Here is a 21,859-nt window from a genome sequence, read left to right as displayed (position 1 = left end):
TTAAGGCATCATACTCCCAGGCAAACTGAGACCCTGTGCTGTAGAGATGGATCATCACAGGGAGGAGAGGACCCCGCCCCCTCCTAGGAGCCCCCACCCCCAACTCACACCTCCCAGGGCTCTGTGGTGCTGATGAGATTTCTAAGAGCTGAAATGCTAGAAACTGCTACAGGACACACGCTATTGTTTTAAGATGAGGTATTTGTTAAGAGTTCTTTTATTAATAATTCATATCTTCAATATGTGGCAAAAACCTACCAGAGGGTCATCAACTCATGTCCATGGTATCTGAAACCATAAAGCAATTCAAAACTGTGTCTGTTACGAATTGCTCGAGGCTGCAAGTAACTGAGAACCAAAATAACAGCCATTTAATACAAGATAAAAATTTATTTCAGTCTCACGTAAAAGAAACCCAAGCAGCAGTCCTGGGCTCCAAAGTGTCATCAGTGACTCTGGCTTTCTGTTCCACCATCCTCTGTGCAGGGTTTCCCTCTTCAAGGGCACCTCAAGATCCAAAATGACTGCGGGAGATCCAGCCATCACGTCTGTATTTTAGGCAGGAAACGGGAGGAAGGGCTGTTTGTCTGTTTTGTCTCTACCCTAAACCTTACCTTACATTTCCTTGATTACTCTAGCTGCCACAGAGGCTGGGGACTATGGTCTTTTAGCTCTGCACATGGTTTCCCAGGATACAATCAGGATTCGGTTGGTGAGAAAGGCAGTGTAGATGTGGATTGTCAACGAGCAGGTGCTCCCACAACTCCCATGAACACACAGACCTAGGTCTGAACCCCAGCCTGCTACCTACCAGCTGCTGAATGAATACTCGCCATGGTGCCAGGCTGGAGCTGGCCTGGTTTGGCTGTGCCTGTTGGGTCTGTACTCAGGACGTCTGCATTGCGAGGGTCAAGGAGAAGAATGGTTCTAGAGCCCATAAAGCCTTTGCTGTCTGCTGTGGAGGGAGTGTGGCTCCTGGGCTGTGGGCAGTAAGCCCATCAGAGGGCCTTAGCCCCCGTGCTGCTTCCTGAACTGAAAGATGGAGCGAGGCTGCATCACGTAGGATGCTACCTGCACAGAGAGCCAGAGCACACATGCTGGGGAGCTGAGTCAGGAGGGCCTAGCCTGAGGCTGCAGCCGGGGAACGCAGGGGTGTAGACAGTGAGACCTTCCCGGCAGCCTATGAAAGGGGGGGCCCTTCCCAGGGTGATGATACAATTTATCGTCAAATCAGGACGCATCTTAGTCAGAGGGGTGCTGTTAGTAATCAGCCCCAAACCCAGGTGTACATCAGGCCTGTCCTGGGAAAACTGGGATGTACGGTCACCCTACCTTCACCCTGCATATGACATGGGGCCTGAACTGAGCTCGCTGGGGGTGGTTTGTAGGTGAGGAAGGGTGCAAGAGCCGAAAGCCTCTGCAAACTATTAAACAATTGGTTGAAAACAAGGAATTGGAGAAATTTTAATGCGAGAAAAATAACAGCACGGCACATCTCCCCTTCCGCCTGGGAATGTGCATATCCTGTGTCCTGAGGGCTGGGGGATGCCTGGCTTTCAGGTCCCCTCCCTACGGGCAGCACACCTATTCCACGCGTGACATTCAACTGCTGTTCCGGCTTCCAGGGGCCGCTGGCCTCCCACCTGGCTCTGTGTCCTTCGTGGGGTCCTGTCTCCCGACTCACGCCCGCAGGGCTGGCCGTCTCAGCGGGTCAGCCCTGGGTGGAGTGGACCGCTCCCTGCTCCCTCCCGACCAGCATCTGCCCCCGGGGGGCTCCCTGGAGGGCCTCCCTCAACGGGAGGACGGAGCCCCCAGGCCGTCTAGGCAGCAGGACGCCCCTCGCCCCTCGGCGCGGCCCCGCGGGATCCGGACCCCCTCCCGAGCCCCGCTGGGACTCAGCGGCGCCCCCGCCTCACAGCTGGTCCTCGTCCACCCAGACGGTCTTGCGCTGTTCGTCCCCGATCTTGTCCTTAATGACGCGGAGCAGGTCCTCCACGCTGCCCCACATGTCCGCCTCCACGCTGGCGTAGAGGCACGGAAGGGCCTCCAGCTCCTTCTCCTTCAGCCGGCACAGGCGCAGGAACTCCTCCTCCGTCTCGGGCCGGGCCAGCATCTTCCTGCGGGCGGGCGGAGGGCGAGGGAGACGCACAGGGGCGTGGTTTGGCTGGGCGGACCCACGCTGCGGGACCCCCCCACCCCCCACCCCGTGCTGCCGCCCACCCCCCTGGCCACCCCACCGACGCTGCCTTCCCTGCTTTGTTTCTCCATCGCGTCTACCACTTAGCACCTTACGCACTGTCCCCTTTTATTCTGTTCATTAGGGAATCTTAAGAGGTGGGGACGTTAAAAAAAAAAAAAAAAGTCTTTTTAATTGTGGTAAAATACACGTAAAATAAAATTTCCCATCTTGACCACTTGTAAGTGTGCAGTTCGGCAGCGGTAAGTTATTCGCAGCGATGTGCATCCATCTCCATAACTTTCTCGTCTTGCAAAACTGAAACTCTACCCATTAAACAATCACTTCCCCCTCCCTCTCAACCCCTGGCACCCACCCCTCTACTTTCTGTCTCTGTGCATCTGACTTCCCCAGGGACCTCGTAGAAGTGCAAGTGCACAGTGTCTCTCCTTCTGTGTCTGGCTTGTTTCACTGAGCATCATGTCCTCAAGGTCCAGCCATGTTTCACCATGTGTCAGTTTCCTTCCTTTTTAAGGCAGAATCATATTCTCTCGCAGGCATGGACCACGTTTTGTTTATCCACTTGTCTGTCAGTGGACATTTGGGTCGCTTCTGCCTTTCGGCTACTGTGAATAATGCCGCTGTGAACACGGGTGTGCAAATACCTCTTGAAGACCCTGCTTTTAATTCTTTTGAGTGTAGACCGAGAAGTGTGATTTCTGGATCACGTGGTAGTTCTACTTTAATTTTTGAGGAAACGCCTTACTGTTTTCCGCAGCAGCTGCACCCTTTTACGTTCCCCACCAGCAGTGCGCAAGGGCTCCAATTTCTCCCCATCTGGGCCAACACGTGTGAGTTTCTGCTTTTTGGACAGCAGCCGTCCTAACGTGTGGGAGGTGGTGAGGGGGGGACTCTGCGCTCTTTTGCTCACTCATGGGGTCCCGGGCCTGGCACTTAATAGGTGCTTGGTAAACATTTGGGGAGAGAATGGAGTGGCCTGACCTCTCTCAGTGTCAGCTGCAGTTGTGTTGCAAGGAAGGGTGGGGATCAGAGATGGTGCCACGTGACAGGCAGGCCACACCCCTCCCCCCACCTCAGCATCACCCTGATTTCCTCTTCCTATCAAATTTCACCGCTAACCCTTCAACAATCACACAGGCCCGACCTTGAACACGGACCCAGAATCGGACCTTTCCTCATCGCCCACCAGGCAGGATGTGGTCCCAGCATCGCTACCCCTCGTGTGGGTTGTCACGATGCCTATGTCTCAACGCAGCAGCCAGCGGGGCCTTTACATCCCGTATTAGATTAAGTCACTCCTCAAAACCGTCAGTAGCTCCCGTCTCACTCCGAAGGAGACGTCACATCCTTCCGTGGCCGACACGGCCCGGTGTGGTCTGGACCCCCTTCGGCCCCAGGCACCTCTCACCGCTCTGCCCGGCACACTGGCTTCCTCTGGGCCATCCCCACCTGGGGGTCTGGGCGCCAGCTGTGCCCTCTGCACCTGCCCCGCCTGGCCTCGCTGTGGTGGGTCCTGCTCCAATGCTGGCTTCCCGGGCCACCTGGGTCCCAGGGCGCCCCCATCCCTCCCGGCACCCGTCCTCCTGGACGTGTTTTACGTGTGTGTGTGTGTGTGTTACTGTCTCCATTGCTGGAGGGGTCAGGGCCATCTCCCCCTGGACTGGGGACTGACCCTCGATAAGGATTCACTAAAGGGATGCTCGGGGGAGGGGGTGGGCCCAACACAGCCAGCTGTTCTTGGCGGGAACCCCAGAGGCTTGGTGAGGTCGGGGGAGAGGAGGGCTGCTTTAGGGCCCCTGCGGGGAGGTCCCGGAGCCCTACCTGAACTTCTTGATGTTCTTCTCCGACACCCGGACGAAGAGCACGATGGGGTAGATGCGGGACTTGATCAGGTCCCTGGTGCAGCTGATCCCGGCCTCCAGGAGACAGTGCTTGTTCTGCGGACACAGTGGCCGGCGGTCGGTGGGGGCCCATTGCCTCCTCGGCCTGTGTGGGTGCCTGGGGCGGGTCCCCCGGGCAGGGTCTGGCTCCACGGGACAGATCCGGGGGCGAGACAGCCCCGCGTGCCCCCCGCTGAACCAGAGAACGACCCAGGCAGAACCCAGCCTCTGAGAGACAAGGCCCCCCATCTGGACACTTGGCTCCCCCTGCACAGGGATGGGTGCTGGCAGAGCCCCGGCACCCAGCCCGGGGTGAATCAGGCAGCGTGCGTGAGTCTTAATAAAAACCCAAGTCAGTGCAGAGAACACCTGCTACTCTATTCTGCCTGCGGAGGCGCTCCTGGTACTAGGACGGGGGTGGAAAACACAGGGAAGGTGAGGCGGCTGGATGGTCCCGGGAGGATGTAAGGGTTCTCAAGCACGACTCCCTGAGGCCCGAGAGCGCATCGTTTCTGAAGAAGGACGATCCCTGTTTTGTTGAAGGTGCCACTTAAACCTCTGCACTGAAACAGAACTTGAATATAGGAAAGTGCACGTGCTCCTAAGCCTGCAGCTCAGTGGATTTTCACAAAGTGAACGTGCCGGTGGAACCAGCACCCAGGTCCAGTGGCAGAGATGGCCAGCCCCAGGCCCCTGTGCCCCCGGTCACTGCTCCTCTGTCTCGCCAGCATAGCCACTGCTGGATTTCTAACAGCACAGATTCTTGGCTGGTAACCCCTTCGCAGCTAAAATGTTCTCAGCTCCAGCCCTGCCCACTCACTGTCTATCCGGTCCGGCTGTCACAATTCCCTAAGCTTTAATACCCAACAAACTCTTCAAGGCTGGCTGACAGCTCTGCCCGTGCCTTGATCCGTGTGACAACGCAGGAGGGTGCGGGAGTGACCGTCAGCTGGGCGGCAAATTCAGAATTTCCGGCTGGACTCCTGCCCAGGTCACCGTCCCACACTCCGGGGCCATGACCATCCTCGTGGGCCGAGAGCCTCGCCTTCATCCAGCCCTGGAGCGAGGAAGAACTCCACGCTCAGGGCCGGCCAGGGTCTCAAAGCCTGGCTCCAGACGACTCCAAACTGCGTGCAGACGCCTTTTCTGCATCACTGCCAAGAACCCTTCTGATGGCCCACTTCCCCCATTTGGTGAACACGGTGCCTGTTGCCCGCTTGCTCGCTATCTCTGGCCCCTGTTATCACAGCCAGGCGGGCACACATCCCTGAACAACGCAGACCAGAGGACCGGCACCAGGAAGCCATCAGAAATACAGGAGGTTCCAAATATAAATGCACGGCAGAGCCGCAGGACAGGGCTCGGAGGTGTTAGCACATGGTAGAGGGAGAGAGAAAGAAGGTTCACCGTGGGGAGGTGAGAGCATCGCCCTCTCCATGGCACACGTGGCTGTCAGCCCTGTCAGCCTCCAGCCGGCCTCACCTTGGCCGCCACAGCCTCGATGTGGGCGGGAACGACACATTCAAAGGAGTTGGGGTTCTTCTCTCGGGAGTAGATGATGGTCTCTGTCTTCTGCTTTCTGAGGAACTCGTCTCTCGTGACAACATCTGCGGGGAGAGGGGCCAGTCCTGAGGGCAGCAACGGTGGTCTTGGGCCGACTGTCCCGTCCAGGCTCCGCCCTGCTTCCTGGGCTCGCCAGAGCTGCGTGTCTGACCCCTTTCTGGCCACGTTTAAGTGAATCTCGTCTCCTCCACTAGACCCCGAGGCTTCTCAATTGAGGGCAAGGTCAGGGTCACACTTTACAGTCCCCACGGCAGCCAGCCATCCCTTCCATCCGCTCCTGAGCCCTTGATGCAGGAGGAGGGGGAGGAGGAGGAACAGGCAGAGGAGGGGAGGGGGAAAGGGAGAACGAGGAGGGGGAAGAGGGCAGCCTGCAGCGGGGCGCTCACCTGGCTTGCACATGGTGAACTCCATCGCGCCCCCTGAGTTGAGCAGCTTCTGGACCAGCGCCTTGGCCAGCATGGTGGGCGTGAAGAGGACGGGCCGGCGGCGCTCACAGTAGAAGGCGCGCACCAGGCTGTAGGGGATCAGGCTGAGGTTCCTGCCGAGCTCGCTCTCGGGGTCCAGCTCTGCGAGGGGACAGGGAAGGGCTGGCACCGACTGGGGCAGGGGCAGCCCGGGTGCCCTCTCGGCGCCATGGAGCCTTGAAAACCATTTGGGAGTGGGGACGGGACACCGGGGGCTAGTTCTCAAAAACCGCTGTACAAATCGACGCAAGCCAGCGGCCCAGGACGCCCTTCCGCCATCCAGCCAAGTTTACGGAGTGACCTGTGGACCGGGCTGTTTCGGGAGCTGGGCCAACAGCGCTGAGCCAGGGAGACGGCCCTGCTCACGGGCCGGGAGGCGCCGGCAGGAAGTGCGTAACGCACTCCAGGTGCTAAGCTGTCCAGGGAGGGCCTGGGCTGAGGCTGGGGTGGAGAGGCGCCCCTGGCCCTCGTCACCGTCAGCGCCGGGGCCAGCGTGGCCCTGGGAGGGCTGGCTCGCCGCCGGCAGGGCCTTCCACAGGGGACCGCGCACCGGGAGGCCCCTCGCTGGCGTCACGATAAACGGCAGTCGGTGCTCAGCGGGGAGAGAATCAGTAAGTAAACGCTCCACGGCAAACAGCTCCAAATAACACGGGCGTCTGGGCTCAAACCAAGTACGGCGGGCGTCGGTCGGGGGAACTTGGCAGGATGCGCCCGGGCGGCTGTCAGGCCTCCTGGCCAAGGCCGGGCAGCTCCTCCCCAGGCGGTACCCTTGCTTTGGAGAGAGCAGACGTCCCAGCCCCACTCTCGGGGGCCTCCGCGGCCCGCCCAGACCCCTGAGGCCGCCGGGCGTGCGTGGGGCGGGGAGGGGCTGGGCGGTCGGCACCACACCTTCCTGCTTCTCGGTCAGGAGCTTCGTGGCGTCCAGCGAGGACCGGGCCAGGCTCCCCCGCGGGCTCCCCGAGACGATGCGCACGCGCTCGTGGCTGTTCATCCGCTTGTACTTGTTCTCGGACCTGCTGACGAACTGCGGACAGAGGGGAGCGGGTGGAGGATGGCGGAACCCGGGCTCGGGAGACCTCCGTTCAGATCTGGGCTCTGCCCCGGGCGCCTGGGTCAGTCACGCCCCCTCTCAACACAGGGGACACCTAGCAGGTGGCGCAAGTTCTTTAGCTGTCTGGGACGCCGTCAGCAGGCAAGTAAGCGAACAAATGCTCACACCCTCTTCCCCGGCTGGGTGTAACCTGCCAGGGGGCTGGTCCCAAGCAGGCCCTCAATGGAGCCCCCCTGCAATCCCACCCACATCTAGGGGATCCACGGGCACTGTGGGGCCTGGAGCGCTCTGGCTGTGGAAGACCCCTGGCCGCCCCCAAACGGCCCACCCGGCAGGGGGTGCAGGTGACTTCATCCCCTGCCTCGGCATCCCCGAGTCTTCCGGGGGAGTGCCTGCGCCCTTCTACCATTCAGAGTTGAGTCCTGGAGGGAGGAAAGGGATGCCCAGCGGTGGACACCATACTCCCTGGGATACTTTGAGACTCTCCACGCCCTCCCTCTGCAGGGAGGAAAGTCCAGGGAGCTGGGATGTCAGCCCTGCTCTGTTGTTAACCGGCCTTCGAGCAAGTCACCCAAAAACTCAGGGTTTTGGACTCATGCATGACGTGTGGGCACAAAAACGTGTGGTCTCACGTGGTCCTGCCTTCAGGGGTGCCTCGGACTTCACCAGGGTTCCCTTCCACCTCTGTAAGTGTCTTTCTGCTACCTGTTTGCCTCTGCCTGGGTTTTAGGGTCACACCGTGAACCCTTTCTCTGGGTTTCCTATGTTCCAACATTAGGATGGAGCAGTGGAGTGACACACTAGCTCTGCTGGGGCCTGATTAGCACAGTGTCAACATAGGAACATCCTCGCGGGGCTACATCTCAATAGTACTCTCAGCTTTTGTCAACTGGTAATAGAGAAAAAGGCTGCACGGAATGCTTCTGCGTTTATGTGAAATCACTTCTGAACACATCACCCATGAGGCTGTTCAATGTTCCTCGTATAATGATCCATGCCAAAAAAAAAGAAAAAAAACCTCTTAGAATCAAGTACAAGGGAAAATTTTTTCCTGGTCCCAAAAAGCTAAAACGTTTTGGCACCAGATAAGATTTAAAGACTCTGCTGGGTTTCCCTTTCTTCCCTGGCTGCTAGGATGCTCAGAGATAAATTTAATGGTCAATCTGAGGACCTGGATATCTGGAACGTTTGTTTTCCTCTCCTCACTTTTCCATTAATATTTGAGCAGCTAAGATGTTTAACCTTCTTTTAGCCCTAAGTTTGCTCAAATCTTTTATGAAAGCGAGGTTTGCTTCCAACAGGTGCAGACTGTCTACCGACCCGTCACCGTGAGGATAAAATGGGACGGAAGATGTAAGGTGCCGTGAAAAGCTGCAAGTGGGGGGCAAACACAGAGCACTGCTGTTCTGATACAGCCTTCTCTTCTCGGTAGGGAGAGAGCAGGGCTGCGGCAAAACGTGGCTGAAGGTCAGCAGGCGCTCCGAGAGCTTTACCTGAAGGAGCTGGCCGAAAAGGAAACTCGCTCGTGAGAGGCGGGGGCTGACCCGGGGGTCCGCAGTGGGAAGTGGTTCTTCGGGCTGCAGGGTGTTCTGAAATCAGTTTATCAACCGGTCAGACCCGCTGGCATACTGATGCCGCTGAGAACGGGAGACGGCTCCCAGCCCCGCTCCGTGCTCACGGGGGGAGAACACCCGTCGTGCATCAAAGCACTCCTGACAGGGAAGCAAGCTCAGGGGGTGAGAGGGGCCTCGGGACTTGTTCCAGCAACGAGCAGAGCTGGCCGAGGGGAGCGTGCCCCGCAGCTGGGGAGGGTGCAGAGGTGGGGCTCCTTCTGGAGGGGGCGGCCCCTCCCTGAGGAGCCCGGTTCCCTGCAATCCACCATCCCACGGAGACGGATGGCTCCCACTCGGGATCCCCTCCAAAAAGGGCCCGGGAGGTGGTGCGAAGCCGGCGGGGTGCTGGGTGACCTACCCGGAGGGCCCTCAGGGTGTGGTGGGCCGTGTCCACTTCCTCCCGGCTGCCCCGGTGCATCAGGCGCTGCAGCTTGACCAGGAGGAGCTGCTGGGCTCTGGGGAGGGGGGAGGGGAGAGGGGAGGGCGGAGCCTCAGGGGCTGGAGAGACCCCAGGGCCGAGGCTGGGGAAGCCGGCGGGGGCCTGGCCCGGGCAGGGGGCTCTATGCAGGGTGTGAGCTCTGAGCCCCAGGGATACACCAGGGAGGACTGGGCACTGAGCATCGGGGCTTGAATCCTGCCTCTGGCGCTGACTCATCGTGGTACTGGGGCAAAGTCGCTTAACTTCTCTGAGCCTCGGTTTCCTCATCTGTAAATCGGGTCTACTGACGCTGGCCTTGCAGGGCTGGCCTGGGCAGCAGAGTCAGAGTCTGTGGATGCTTTATAGACGCCCGGGGCGTCTAACCAGGGGTAGGCTGATGCTCAGCCCTTGGCGGCTACTGCTATATAATTATAGAACAATGCTGGAGAGATGGGCTACGGAAAAGATGACTGTCGAACACAGGCAGCATAAACTCAGGCTCTAAGCTGTCCAGTAATGATGGAAAGACGGCGCTCTGGGATTTAGTGAAGCAACGGGATTTAAGAGAGCAACATTCCTGGGGGGCTTCAAAGAGGAGGAGGGAATGGGGGGCGGTCACTGGTCGGCAGGCAAAGGCTCCCCGCCGTGAGCCCCTCTGCTGAGCTGCACAGCCCCCTCGGCCTCACCGGCTGTAGCTGGGGATGGTGCCCATGTCCAGGTCGTGGTCCGTGAAGGGGTCGACCCGCGCACACAGCCACTCGTGCTTGTCCTGGTACATGGTGTCGCGGACGTGCACGACGTCATCGCACTTCAGGGACATGGAGCAGGCGTCCAGCTGGCTGGAGATGTTCAGGTTGAGCCGGATGTAGAAGGAGTCCCCCGACGTGATCAGGCCCTCCTCCATGTCCTTCAGCAGCTTCCGGTACCCTGTGGAAGGAGAAGACGCAAAAGCCATCGGTGAAGGGCCTCCCACTGCTGGGCTCCCCACGGATGACACCCCCGTGATGCGGTCCTCCCATCACGGGGGTGTGGTTAGGGAAACGGCTGTCCTCCCCGATGAGTGAGCAGCTGAGTTACTGATGGCTTTCTCTCTTTGTCTTGGCTGCCAAGAAGCTCAGAGAGAAATTTTGTGCCAAGTTGCAGCAAATCTAGGACCTCTGCTGCGATCTCCATGTCCCTCCCTACCGATACACAGTGCTTGTGTTTTATCATTTTTTTCTTTAATTGATAGGTAACTGACATGCAGTAAACCCCATCATCCTTAAGCATTCCGCATGACGGATTTTCACAAACGTCTAGACCTGGGTAACCACCACTCAGAGCCTTCCCTCATGCCCATGTCAGAACCCTGCAGGGGTAACCTCTATGCTGACTGCCAGCAGCACAGGTAAGCTCTGCCTCGCTTCATATAAGTGGAAGCAGACGGTACGTGCTCTTCTGCCAGAATGTGTCTGGCATTCACTGCACGTCACGCCTGTGAGATTCAACTGTGATGCTGCAACGTAGCATCGTGTGTCCTTTTTTTTTTTTTGATGTGGACCGTTTTCAAAGCCCCCATTGAATATTGCCTCTGTTTCATGTTTCGGCTCCTTGGCCACGAGGCATGTGGGATCCCAGCTCCCCAACCAGGGATCGAACTCACACTCCGCCACATTGGAAGGAGAAGTCCCAACCACTGGAAAGTCCCATGTGTTCTTTTTCATTGCTGTAGAGTATTCCACGTGGTGCTGATTTATCCTTTCCATGGTGTGCACATTTATCCCGTTTCCAGTTTTCGGCTACTATGGATATCTCTGCTATGAACACTCTTATTCCTTTGTGGACGTATGTACTCATTTCTCTTGGATGTATTCACAGAAGTGGAATTACTAGGTCACTGATTGTGTATACATTCAGCTTTAGTAGATACTGCCAAATGGTTTTCTAAAGCGGTAGGACCATGGCACATGTTTTAACCTTAGTTAACACCATTGCCCTTTAGTGTGAAATTTTATGACTCCTTTTGGAAAGAAGCAGGGCATAAAACTATGAATACAATAAATGCAGTAACTTTCAGCAAACGTCCAAGACATAAATCCATAATATAAATCCTGAAATCAGCCCCACATGCAGACAGCCATAACACAGTGGAAACTAAAGCAGTCCTAATCGCCAGGCCCAGAAACAGTTCCTCAAATGCTATTTCTCACAGGCCACACCTCACATGCCAGGGAGACTTGAGCCAGCAGGCCTGTCTGATCACCTTTCCTGGAGAGACGGGGATTCCCGGTTGGGCCCTTCCCACCCACCTGGGCGGAGTTAACACCAATCACCATCTGAGCGCTCCACCACCTGGGAGGAAAGGCCCTACAAACAGGATCCTGCCAGAGGGAACCCTTCTTCCACTGAATTCCAGACGCAGGGCTGCTGCTACACAAAGCCAGGGGGCGCCGCTCATACTGGGTTCTGTGGCACTGGCACTGCTGGGCAGGGCAGTGCCCGGAGACTTACTGCCAGCCTGGCAGAGGGGAGGAGCCCGCCTGCAGGAGGAGAAGGCTGGGCCCTGTGTTTGGGGACAGAGCATCATTATTATCTTCCGCACTGACCGGGCACTGCTGGGAAGGAGCACGGGCAAGCAGGCGGCAGTGGGGAACGGCTGGAGAGAGAGTGGCTATTTATGCTCTGTTGAAACATTCATGAACCCCTGGTGGTTAAAAATAAGATCCAGCTGCAGAGATAATCATGCAGGAAAAAACCCAGAGGTGAGAAGGAGAACTCAGGGTTTGGGAGAAGGAAGACGCTGCCGAGGAGTCTGGGCCGAGAAAGAGGAGACACCGTGAAAAAGCTGCCGGGGGGCCAGATGAGAAGGGGGTGAGCCCCGGCTGTCCCACAGCAGATGGCCTGGCCGCGGTGTGGCTCAGTGGGCCTGCGGGTGCCGGAGCGGCCACCCCAGAGTCACTGCCTACGTCAGGGCCGGGAAGCCCGAGAGAGAAAACCAACCTCAGCCTTGCAGAGAGAGGGGGGAGCTGGCCAGGCAGGGACGCGGCCATTGGCCAGCAGTCTGCTTGTGGCTGGACGTGCCGTCTCCACCGTGAGCGGGGCAGAGGCCCGAGGCATGCCGGGGCAGGTGTGTGCCCACGTGTGTCCCCGCGTCTGCCCTTCCCGCCCCACACCTGCCCCCTCAGTCCTCCTGGCGGGGCCGGGACTGCTCTCCTCCTGCTGAGCAGATGAGCGAGGGGAGGGACCTCCCGCCCCGTCTGGGGTCTTCACCTTCCTGGTTGACCTTGTAGTGCAGTGTGACGGGACCACTGCACCTCTGGATGGTCCAGTGCGCCTCCTCCTTCGTGCACGTCTCCAAGGGGACGCTCTGCTTCTCGCCTTTGATGCAGCCTTCTAGCTAGATATCAAAGACACATTGTCCTGCTTGGGCTCCATGGCGAGGCGAGCGGAGCCGCAGGGGTGAGACTGCCCCGCCAGGGAATAAAAGCACCTCTCAACAAAGACCAGCTGAGGGAAGAAAGCATCGCACTGAAATGGGGTTCACGTGCCTCCCGTCCGCCGCCCGGAGCACGTGTGCGCGCGCATAGGCTCTAGAAACACGAGCAAAGAGTCGCGGAGAGAAGGGCCCGGGGAGGGGCTTCCAGAGAGGAGCTGACGGCCCGCCCCCCGGCAGCCCCTCCTCCGGGCCGGGAATCCGCAGCTTAACGCGGGCGTGCGGGTGGGGGTCCCTGCGCTGTCAGCCGCAGACGCGCGGAGGAATCAGAGCTGCCGCCTCCCGCGGTCCCAGCCCCTCACCAGCAGCAGCTGGAGGCCCTCGCGGAGGCCGGCCTTCTCGGCCAGGGAGCCCGGCTTGACCGAGTGGACGAAGCTCCCGCTGGCGTTGCCCCCGAGCAGGGTGAGCTGGGACGTGAGGCTGTCGCCGCTCAGCGCGGTGTGCTGCACCGAGGGCCCGGGGCCCCGCACGTGCCCCACGGACGTGACAGACGGCCGGAAGGGTCTGGGTCGGGAGATAAGGCAGGGTTACGCAGCTGTCGTTAGGACTCCCGGCCGGGACACCCGGAGAGCGGGGCCTGGGCTGCGGCGTCCCCGGGGAGTCACAGCAGCAGCCACCTTAGGAGAGAGCTGGCGACCGGCTCCTGCGGTCACAGCACAGACCAGAAGCAGGGGCCCCGGGAGACACTGCCACCGGGAGACTGAGGTCACACGCACCCCGGCTGCTCACCGGGAAGGCCGCGTGGGCACAGCCCACCGGGCTTCGGGGAGTCACCGGTGGGGCCCGGGGCCAGTCCGACATCAGAGTCCCGTTCTTTGCCTCTACCAGGCTGTGTGGCCCTGGGCAAGCCCCTTCCTACATGGGCCTGACTGGGGGTCGGGGTGGTGATTTCTGACTTTGGGACACTATGATTCCCAGACTCTGATTCTAGAACACGGGTGATGTGGACGATCCCCTTTGCAGGGGATCGAGGGGTGAGCAGCCTTCCCCTCATCCCTGCCCCTCTCCCCAGCCTCCCCTTTCCCGTGACCTCGGTACCTTTCTAGAGAGAACTTCCTAAACATGAGGTTGACCTGCTCCAGGTCATAGGCGTCCAGGCCCTCAGACTGGTGGGAGGAGGAGGAGGAGTGGATGGAAGGGGGTCCAAAGGAGTACCGCTCGTGACTGTCATCTGCAAAGGAGCAACGGACCTTTCAGGCCCCCGAGTGGTCGATGGAGGAGGGAGGGCGGCCCATGGACTTCCTGAGATGGCCGAGGGGGGTCAGGGCCGGCCCTCCAGCCCCTGCTCCTCCCTCTCTGCCTCCTGGGAAATCCTCCCCACCCCCCGGATGAGGGAGCAGCCTCAGTCAGCTGGGTCCCGGAGACCCTGGGGGGTATAGGGTCCAGTCCTGGCATCCTCTCCATCAGAGTCATTCCCCCGCCTCCAGGGGGGAATCTGGAAAGGGGTCGCCATTAGCAGGCACTTGTTCTGCTTTGGAATCGGGGTCCAAATTTTCATTTGGGGACCTCAGGTCTAACCACCATCTACCGGCCTCTATGGGTCTGGGGCGGGGCTGCAGGAGCAGCGTCTGGACGGAGTAAGGAAGCCCCCTCACCTCCCAACTCAGCGGAACCCCGAGCCCCCCAGGGAAAGACGCCCACCCCGCACAGCTCAGGCCGCTGGGACGGGAGATCTGCAAGCCCTGCTCTGGGCTGATAACAAAGGCTTCTCTGCAGAGAGAATTTGTCCCGACACTGCAAAACGCTTTGGACAGCTGCCCAGAATTCTCTTCCCAGCTCTCTCCTTTCCAAACTCCTTGAGTTCTTCCCATTACCCAGCCTCGATTAGGTGCCAACCTCTCTTTAACACTTGAAAGCTTCTGATGGTCCCCAATTAAGGAGAGCCACTAATCTTTCATTTTATCTGCTGGCAGCCTGAGCTGGCGAGGGGTGGAGGCAGGCTGGCGGGGGCCCTGGAACCGAGGGGGCTGGCAGGCCACACCCGGAAGATTCTGAGCCGGTCTCCATGCTGCCAGCTCCACGGGGCCCGAGGACGCTGCCACCATCCCAAGGCGCCGAGCCATCTCCCGAGAAGCCGGAACCCTTCCTGTTCTTCTCTCTCCCGTCCATCCAGTCAGAAGCTCAGGTCTGGGGACTTCCCCGGTGGACCAGTGGGTAAGACCCTACTCTCCCAATGCAGGGGGCCCAGGTTTGATCCCTGGTCTGGGAACTACATCCCACATGCTGCAGCTAAGAGTCTGCACGCCGCAACTAATAGATCCCACGTGCCGCGACTAAGACCCAGTGGGGCCAAAATAAATAAATGATAAAATAAATAAATATTAAAAAAAAAAAGGCAGCAGCTCAGGTCTGCAAATCTGCATTGGTCTCCCCACTGGTTCTCAACTATGCCACCACAGTCTCTGCCACAGCAAGAACTCAGGGACACAGGTTTCTGTGTCCCATGCAGCTGTAACAGGGCCTGGTGAGGTGCAGGAACTCAACGTGTGCTGGGCCTCGCGGCTGTGAGGGGCGGTGGCTGGCGGGCGCTGCGTGCATGCTTACTCCCCGGAGACGGAGCCTTCGTTTCCGGCTCTGCGTGGCAACATGCTGGGCCAAGGGAATATCCCCTCCATCACACCAGCTCTGCCCGTGGGGCGGGTTCAGGGCGACCACTCCCCCTCCAGTCTCCCCAGTGTCTGCCTGCCCCACACCTACAATTTCAGGGGATGAAAACCAACCTTAACTGCCGCCCCATCTCCATCCCAGGGCCCTGGCCCCAGGCCTGCCACTCGTCTCGCTGAGGTTGGTTAACAGCTTAATTAACACCTGGCTTGCTGAGAGGTCTCCCTGCTTCCGGTCCCTCCTCCACCACACTCCTCCTTAGTCTCCCTAAGACTCTGTTTCTTCATCTGCAAAACGAGGACAACTATAGCATCTCTGAAAACAGCTGCTGAGAGTCACTGGAACTGAATCACAGTGCTTGGCTACAATCATGAGAGTTATGCTTTCTTAAAAACCCGGACCTAACTCTGCTTCTACACTCAGCATCGGGATGGTTCCTGCTGTCTGCACACCAAAGGATAGGCTCCTCAGGCGCTTCCCGGCCCAAGCCGCTCAGCGGGCGGAGGCCTGGCTTCCTTGTGCACAGACAGCCCTCTCGGAATCCACTCTGCACACGTTTCCTGAGGACCTACTGTGCGCAAGGCTTCGCCCCAGGCAGGCCCTGCTGGAGGATCAGGACGTGGCCGACGTGGCTGCCACACCTGTGACGCCTCTCAGATCTGCTGGGTACCTACCGTCAAGGTCTAAGGCATCGAAGCCACCGCTGTCATTGTCTTCTTCAACTGTGCTGCAAGACATAAGGGGGGGACAGGAGAGCTCTCCTGTGTGTGCAGGTGGGCAAGGGAGAGCGAAGCTTCCGGAACGTTCCGGCTGTCCGAGAGGCTTTGGTTCTGAGAGGGCAGGATGGGCGGGAGAGGAAGGTCAGCAGGTGGGTGGAGGGCTGTGGGTCATGGGAGGGCTGCACGAGGCTGGGTGCTTTGCTGGGAGGGCAGGGCGGCCCCGGAGCCTGCAGAGGCCACATTAGCTGGTGTGAGGACGGACACGAAGACCTGGTGAGCAGAGCCCCCGACAGCCCCACCTGCTCCTTCCTACTCATTCCTCTCCCTGGACACAGAGTGCTTAATAGCGTTTATACTCGGACGGGCTGCACCGTGTGACGGGCCCAAAGAGCTGAGCCTCCCTCGGGCAGGACTGGACGGGGGTGAGATGTGTGTTCCAAGAGTTCTAAGCTGTCCCTGTGTGGTTCCTGCGACGCAGTAATGAGGCCCCAGCCAGGTGGCTGGCAGGACCCAAGATGGAGACCCAGCCCCGCCGGCCACTCCTTGGTCTGGCCCTTCTAGGAACCACCACCAACCTCTGACTCCGAACGTAAGATGCGAAATATCTGGCTGATTGGAAACATCTGGATGCCCAGGCCTATCTCTACTGTGGTTTCCACACTGGCGACACTGATGGTCTCCAAGCGGTGAGGAAAGGGGAGAGGGAGTAGGAATGAGGGGGACATTCGCAGGGTCCCTCACTCTTTGGCAGAAAAAGTCAAGCTCTGGAACCATGGGATGGAGAAACCTGATATCTCGGTAGCAGGGGGCAAAGTGATGTTGGTTTCATCATTTGCTAGCTAGCTGGGCGGCCCTGGGAAAGCCATGTCCCTTCTTTGAGCCTCAGCCTCCTCATCTGTAAAATGGGCACCATCCTGCCTATATTTCAAGCTTCCCTTAAGGACTGCCGAGTTAGTTAAGCGTCGAGCGGCACAGCAGGCACCAGGAAAATGTCCCACCTCCTCCTTCCACCTGTCACCCACCTCCGATGAGGCGCATCTTCCTTATAGCGTCTGACGATGGAGTCGTTTCCTGGGGGCTCGGCCATGATTGACATGATGCTGGAACGGCTTCGATGGGGCTGCTTCAAACACACACACAGATGTGTTACGGGGAGCTGGATATTTATACGCTGCGCCTCTGCGGGCATAAATATTATATACACACGGACTAAATTTAACTCAGATGCATCCCCGCCTGCTACACAGGCAGTGTGGGCCCGCAAGCCGGTTCTCAGCGGTGACCTTGGCCAGAGAAGGCTCGTGCTCGGCCTGGGGCGGCCGGAGCCACCAAGCCTGGTGCACATCTGCTCGCCCCGGGAACAGGAAGCGGGGAGGCGGGTGGGAACCCAAGAGGTGGTCCCCAGCACAGGCTGAGCTCTGTCCCCAGAGCTGCCCAGCCTTGGGCACCTGCTCTGGACGAGAGGAAGACCTTAGGGGCTGGCGGATGCCCCCGCAGACAGCTTGGCTGCTGGAGGGTGGCCCTCTGAGATGAGGCCCGCTGGCTCCCGGCAAGGAGCCTGAAATGAGAGCCTGGGATTTCCCCTCCCAGAGCTGGGCTCAGACAGGAGTCATTCCTTATCACATCTCTCTCCTCCAGGGCCTGATGTTGGGAGCTGAGCTGACCAGCTTCCCAGGGCTTCCCCTCGGGGTTAGAATTTCTAATCCCACGCCTCCTACTGCCTGGCGGGGGGTAGTGACACCGCAGTGGCGGCGGCAGCGACCCTGCCCGGCTCCGCCCAGCTGGGCTGGAGGGAGGCGCGTGGGTGCCACGCAGGCCTTGCTCTGCCGCTCCAGCCCCCGCCGGCTACCCCCCTCCAGCGGCCGCTGCCCCCCTCCAGCGGCCGGAGTCGCCAGGGGCTGAGAAGCGGCAGCAGGGTCGTCAGCCGCCTGTGCAACTCGCCACAGCCCCGCGGAGGCCCGTCTCTTCCGCCCACCGAGTGTTAAATTGGGAAAGGAAGCGGCAAGAAGGTGTAAGTACATCGTGAGGCCAAGAGACATCGAGCAGGGCCTGGGCTGCAGCCCCGGGAGAGGAAAGCAAGCGGGCCGGCCGGGCCCGCGGGGCGGGCGAGGCCGGGGTGGGGGGCCTGGCCCAAGCTCCAAGCCGGAACGGGGAGCGGCGGTGAAGGCCCTCCTTGCTCACCATCTTGGAGAAGGAGGTGGTGATGGGTAGCGACCTGGAGGAGCTGGGGCTGGCGTCCATGACATCTTCTTCGTGTCCCCTCCCTGTCCTCGGCGAACCGGGCAGGAGGCGCAGACGGAAGGGGCGGGGGAGAATGGGGAGGGAAGGGTCAGTGAGAGCCCCTGACGCACTGCGCCCCTGGGGGCCGTCCTGTCCGGGGGGGCGGCCTCCTCTCCCCTCTGCTTGAGGAAGAGCCGGGTCTTTTCACCACCACGTCCCTCCCCCCACGCGGGCGCAGAGCGGCCTCGTCAAGGCTGGACGATGCCCTCTGTCCTGAGGACCGAGGTGGGCATCCCGGCTGGCACTCCATGTGGAACAGCGGGAACTGGGGCTGGAACGTCCCCACTAAACAGGCCGACTGGGGACCAGGGCCGATGGGCTGGGTGTGCTGCCTCCCGCACAGCCCCTGGCGCCCCTGTGCTCCTTTGAGGCTGCCTGGGGGCTTCTGCACACTCCTTTCGGCCCTCGTCTTGCTGCAGGGGAGCGGTCAGCTTCCCCATCCACAGCCCCACGCCCTGGTGTGTGTGCGTGCGTGTGTGTGTACGTGCACAGTCGGCTGCACACGTGCACCCCGGTCTGTGGCGCCCTCAAGGGGACGAACCACAGTTCCCTCCCTGGCCCAGCGCCCCATGTCAGGCAGCCGGCAAGGCTCCGTCTCCGCTTCACCCCTTTCCCTCTCCTCGGCACAAACGCCCTCTCCACTTCTGCAGGCCCCAGGCCCTTGACACCTCCCTTCTGTACAAGGTCCCTAAAACACCTGGTGTGGCCACCAGGGAAGTGGCTCGGCCCCCACCTTAGGGCTCCCCTTCCCCCAGTGTCCCCACCAGGCGCAGCCCAGATCTGGACCCCTGGCTGCCCTGCTCTCCTCGGAGGGATGAAGTCCGTGAACTCGGGCCTGGCCGTCAACCTCTGCGGGCTCTTTCCCGGCGCCGTCCTGCTCTGACCCCAGGAGGCAGCACAGCTTTCTGTATCACACGCTTTCCAGGCTGCACGTCCGTGTCTCTGCTTCCTGCTCCGCCCCGGGGGGCCCTTCCGGAGGCCGTGCCCAGTGGCCTCAATTCTCCCTTTTCTAGGCCCCGTCTACACGTGCCCTTCTTGACAGATCCTTCTCCAGCCTTCTTCCAACCGCTCTCTTGGGTGTCCAGAGCCACATTCCACCTCCTCACCGATGGCCCTGCCCGAGTATATGGGCTCTGGAAGCATCTACGTGCACCTGCCAGTACCTGGCACACAGTAGGTGCCCGGTTCACCCAGGCAAACCCTCGCTAGCCAGCTGTCGCTCCAGAGTGGCGCTGAGGATGAGTGAGAGGAATTCTGAGGACAGTGTGTCTCGGAGAACCCGGGGCTTAGGGGTGAACTGGTCTCTCACGCCGGGGACTGTCTGGCCGGAAGTCTGGGAGGGAGGCCAAGTATCGGGGCTCCGGACGGACCCACGGGGAGAGGACCTCAGATGTGACGTTTCCGTGGTCAGGGCTCCCGCCCTCTCCGATGACAGCGAACCGTAATCACCATCTGGACACCCTGCCGCCCCGGGGCCCCCGAGACCCCTCCCGGGTTAACCTTGCAGGATCGGTGCCTACGATGGGAGAAACAGATGGCCCGAGAGTCAGAGTGACAGACAGGAGACGGATCCGGGCGCCTCGCTAACCTTGAAAATCCGATGTTCGCTTCAGGCTGATGGGGGATTTGGCTCTCTGCAGCTGAAAGGGAGGGGAGGGGAAGAAAGGAGACAGAGGACACGAATCAAACAAGGCCTGAGACACACGTCACCGGCGCTAAGGAAAGAAAGAAACTGAGGCGAGCCCACGCCGCCCTCGTCACGTGGCTGCAGGAACCACGGAGGACGCAGGATGCCCACGGATGCTCCACGGCCGCGGCTGCCCCGGCCCAGCGCAGGCTGCTGCTGGCACAGACACGCTCGCCCCACGGGAGGCGGTGCCACGTGGCTCGGATGGTACAAGGGCCGAGAGTGGAGGTGGCGTGGTGAAGCTGAGCAGAACTGGCTGCACGGCACGGGGGGATTTTCAGGAAAGGACGAGGCTTCTGGGCAGCGGCCCCGGCCACCCCTGGCATTAGGTGCTGGCGGTTCCAGGCTGGCCTCCGAGGTGCTGCCCTAGGCCTTCCCGCTCCCTGTGCGCGAGGGCGGGGACAGCAGAGGCACTGCCAGGCGCCGCGAGTGAGACCGTCTCATTCACTCACTCACATTCATTCATTCCTCGGCTGATGGAGTGCACTAGAGACAGCAAAGCAGATAGGATGAGTGCTGTAACTCCAGCTCCATCGCAAGCCACTGACGTCAGTAAACACGCGATAGGCACTCAATACCTATTCGTTGAATAAACAAATGAATTTGGAGATAATGCTTATTTCATTCTCTCTCCTCTCTCTTAACTTGTACTACATTCGTAAGAGATGAAACAATTAGCCAAAACAAACAAGCAAAAAGCACAAGCTGGCAGCGCTTCCGTTCAGAGGGCTGACGGCGGTCAAGTCGCATCAGGGGTCTGAGACCCGCCCCAGGACCACGTGAGGCCCTGCTGCCTCCTCGCCCGCCTGCAGGGGGCCCCCAGCTCCCCGGTCCCCGCCCCCGCCCCAGGATGGCCCGACAAGGGCCCTGGCGCCTCCCCGGCTGCGTGCAAGCACCTGAATGCCCTTCAGGTTCATCCTGCGCTTGGGCGGGTGGTAGGGCAGGAAGTAGCGGCTGTCCTCCGGCGAATCCTCTGAGGTTGAAGAATCGTCAGCCTCCTGACCGTTGGTCCTGGGGCTGGTGTCCCCAAAGTTCTGAGAGATGATGGTCACTGGTAGGTTCCTGGGCAAACTCTGGAGACAAGGAGAGGCCGTGTCTGTGATGGAGCGCGGAGGAGCAGCCGCCACACGCAGAAACAAGCTCTGATGGCGCCATCACTCCCTCGGGCACCCAAGCTTGAAGCTCAGGATGGCCTCCTCCTCTTTCCTGACCCCCGCGTCCACTTCGATGCCAAGACCTATCATTCTAGCTCCACTCTCCTCCTCACAAGACCCCCGCCCTCATCTCCCTCCCGCCGGGGCCCTGGCGCAGACCCTCGTACTGTGTTCTTTACAGTAGTAGAGGGACTGCCTCCCAGATGGTCTTGGCTCCTTATCTGATACACCACCATCAGATCCACAATTTCTAGCCCTATGCCTAAGCTACAAATGTAAGAAATGTTGCTGAATGACTGGATAATGATAAACACAGTGCCAGGTACTGTCCTAAGTGATTTATAGCCATTATCTGAAGCTGAGGTGCACGAGTATTCAGTAACTTCTGGTTGATCCCCTCAAAGCCACGTAACACCCTCATGCTACGTTGCCTCCAAACCCAAAGCTTTTGGCCTTACTTCCCCGCACAAAATCCTTCACGTCCAAGAATAACTCACGACCAAGCTCCTTAGCCGACAGGCCCACTCTGCTCCCTCCTGCTACCCCCTCCAGCCCACCTCCTGCCGGCCCCGCCTCCCACTCCATGGATGACGGACCTGCCAACCGCGGCCTGCCGACGGCATGCCATGGGTGTCACACCTCCAGGCCTTTGCTCGTGGTGTCCCCGTGGGCTGGAATACAGCCCCATCTTTCCTCACCTAGCCAGGCGCCGTCACAGCTTTCGTTCATAAATTCAGCAGATATTCCCCGAGGGTCC

At 59.8% G+C, this 21,859-nt stretch overlaps 1 protein-coding gene across 2 annotated transcripts in view; it reads right to left on the bottom strand.

Moving 5' to 3' along the window:
- Positions 1–1,439: 1,439 nt before the first annotated feature.
- Positions 1,440–21,859, bottom strand: part of CARD11 (caspase recruitment domain family member 11) — a 108,495-nt gene continuing 88,075 nt past the window's right edge. The window contains exons 10-25 of one of the 2 annotated variants that reach the window (XM_061207991.1): positions 20,845–21,021; positions 19,850–19,901; positions 18,163–18,245; positions 17,004–17,101; positions 15,937–15,989; positions 13,697–13,829; positions 12,961–13,162; positions 12,436–12,562; positions 9,873–10,113; positions 9,127–9,223; positions 8,649–8,744; positions 6,993–7,128; positions 6,027–6,206; positions 5,560–5,684; positions 4,019–4,134; positions 1,440–2,117 (exon numbers count right to left, since the gene is read on the bottom strand). In XM_061207991.1, coding sequence (XP_061063974.1) covers positions 1,913–2,117; positions 4,019–4,134; positions 5,560–5,684; positions 6,027–6,206; positions 6,993–7,128; positions 8,649–8,744; positions 9,127–9,223; positions 9,873–10,113; positions 12,436–12,562; positions 12,961–13,162; positions 13,697–13,829; positions 15,937–15,989; positions 17,004–17,101; positions 18,163–18,245; positions 19,850–19,901; positions 20,845–21,021 — 2,121 coding nt within the window. In that variant the 3' untranslated portion in view covers positions 1,440–1,912. Of the gene's footprint in view, positions 2,118–4,018; positions 4,135–5,559; positions 5,685–6,026; positions 6,207–6,992; positions 7,129–8,648; positions 8,745–9,126; positions 9,224–9,872; positions 10,114–12,435; positions 12,563–12,960; positions 13,163–13,696; positions 13,830–15,936; positions 15,990–17,003; positions 17,105–18,162; positions 18,246–19,849; positions 19,902–20,844; positions 21,022–21,859 lie in introns of both variants that reach the window. The other variant, XM_061207990.1, reaches the window with a different exon arrangement.

The sequence above is a fragment of the Eubalaena glacialis genome, chromosome 13 (assembly GCF_028564815.1).
Source record: "Eubalaena glacialis isolate mEubGla1 chromosome 13, mEubGla1.1.hap2.+ XY, whole genome shotgun sequence".
Taxonomy (NCBI): Eukaryota; Metazoa; Chordata; class Mammalia; order Artiodactyla; family Balaenidae; genus Eubalaena; species Eubalaena glacialis.
This window is presented reverse-complemented; position numbering and strand designations above follow the sequence as displayed.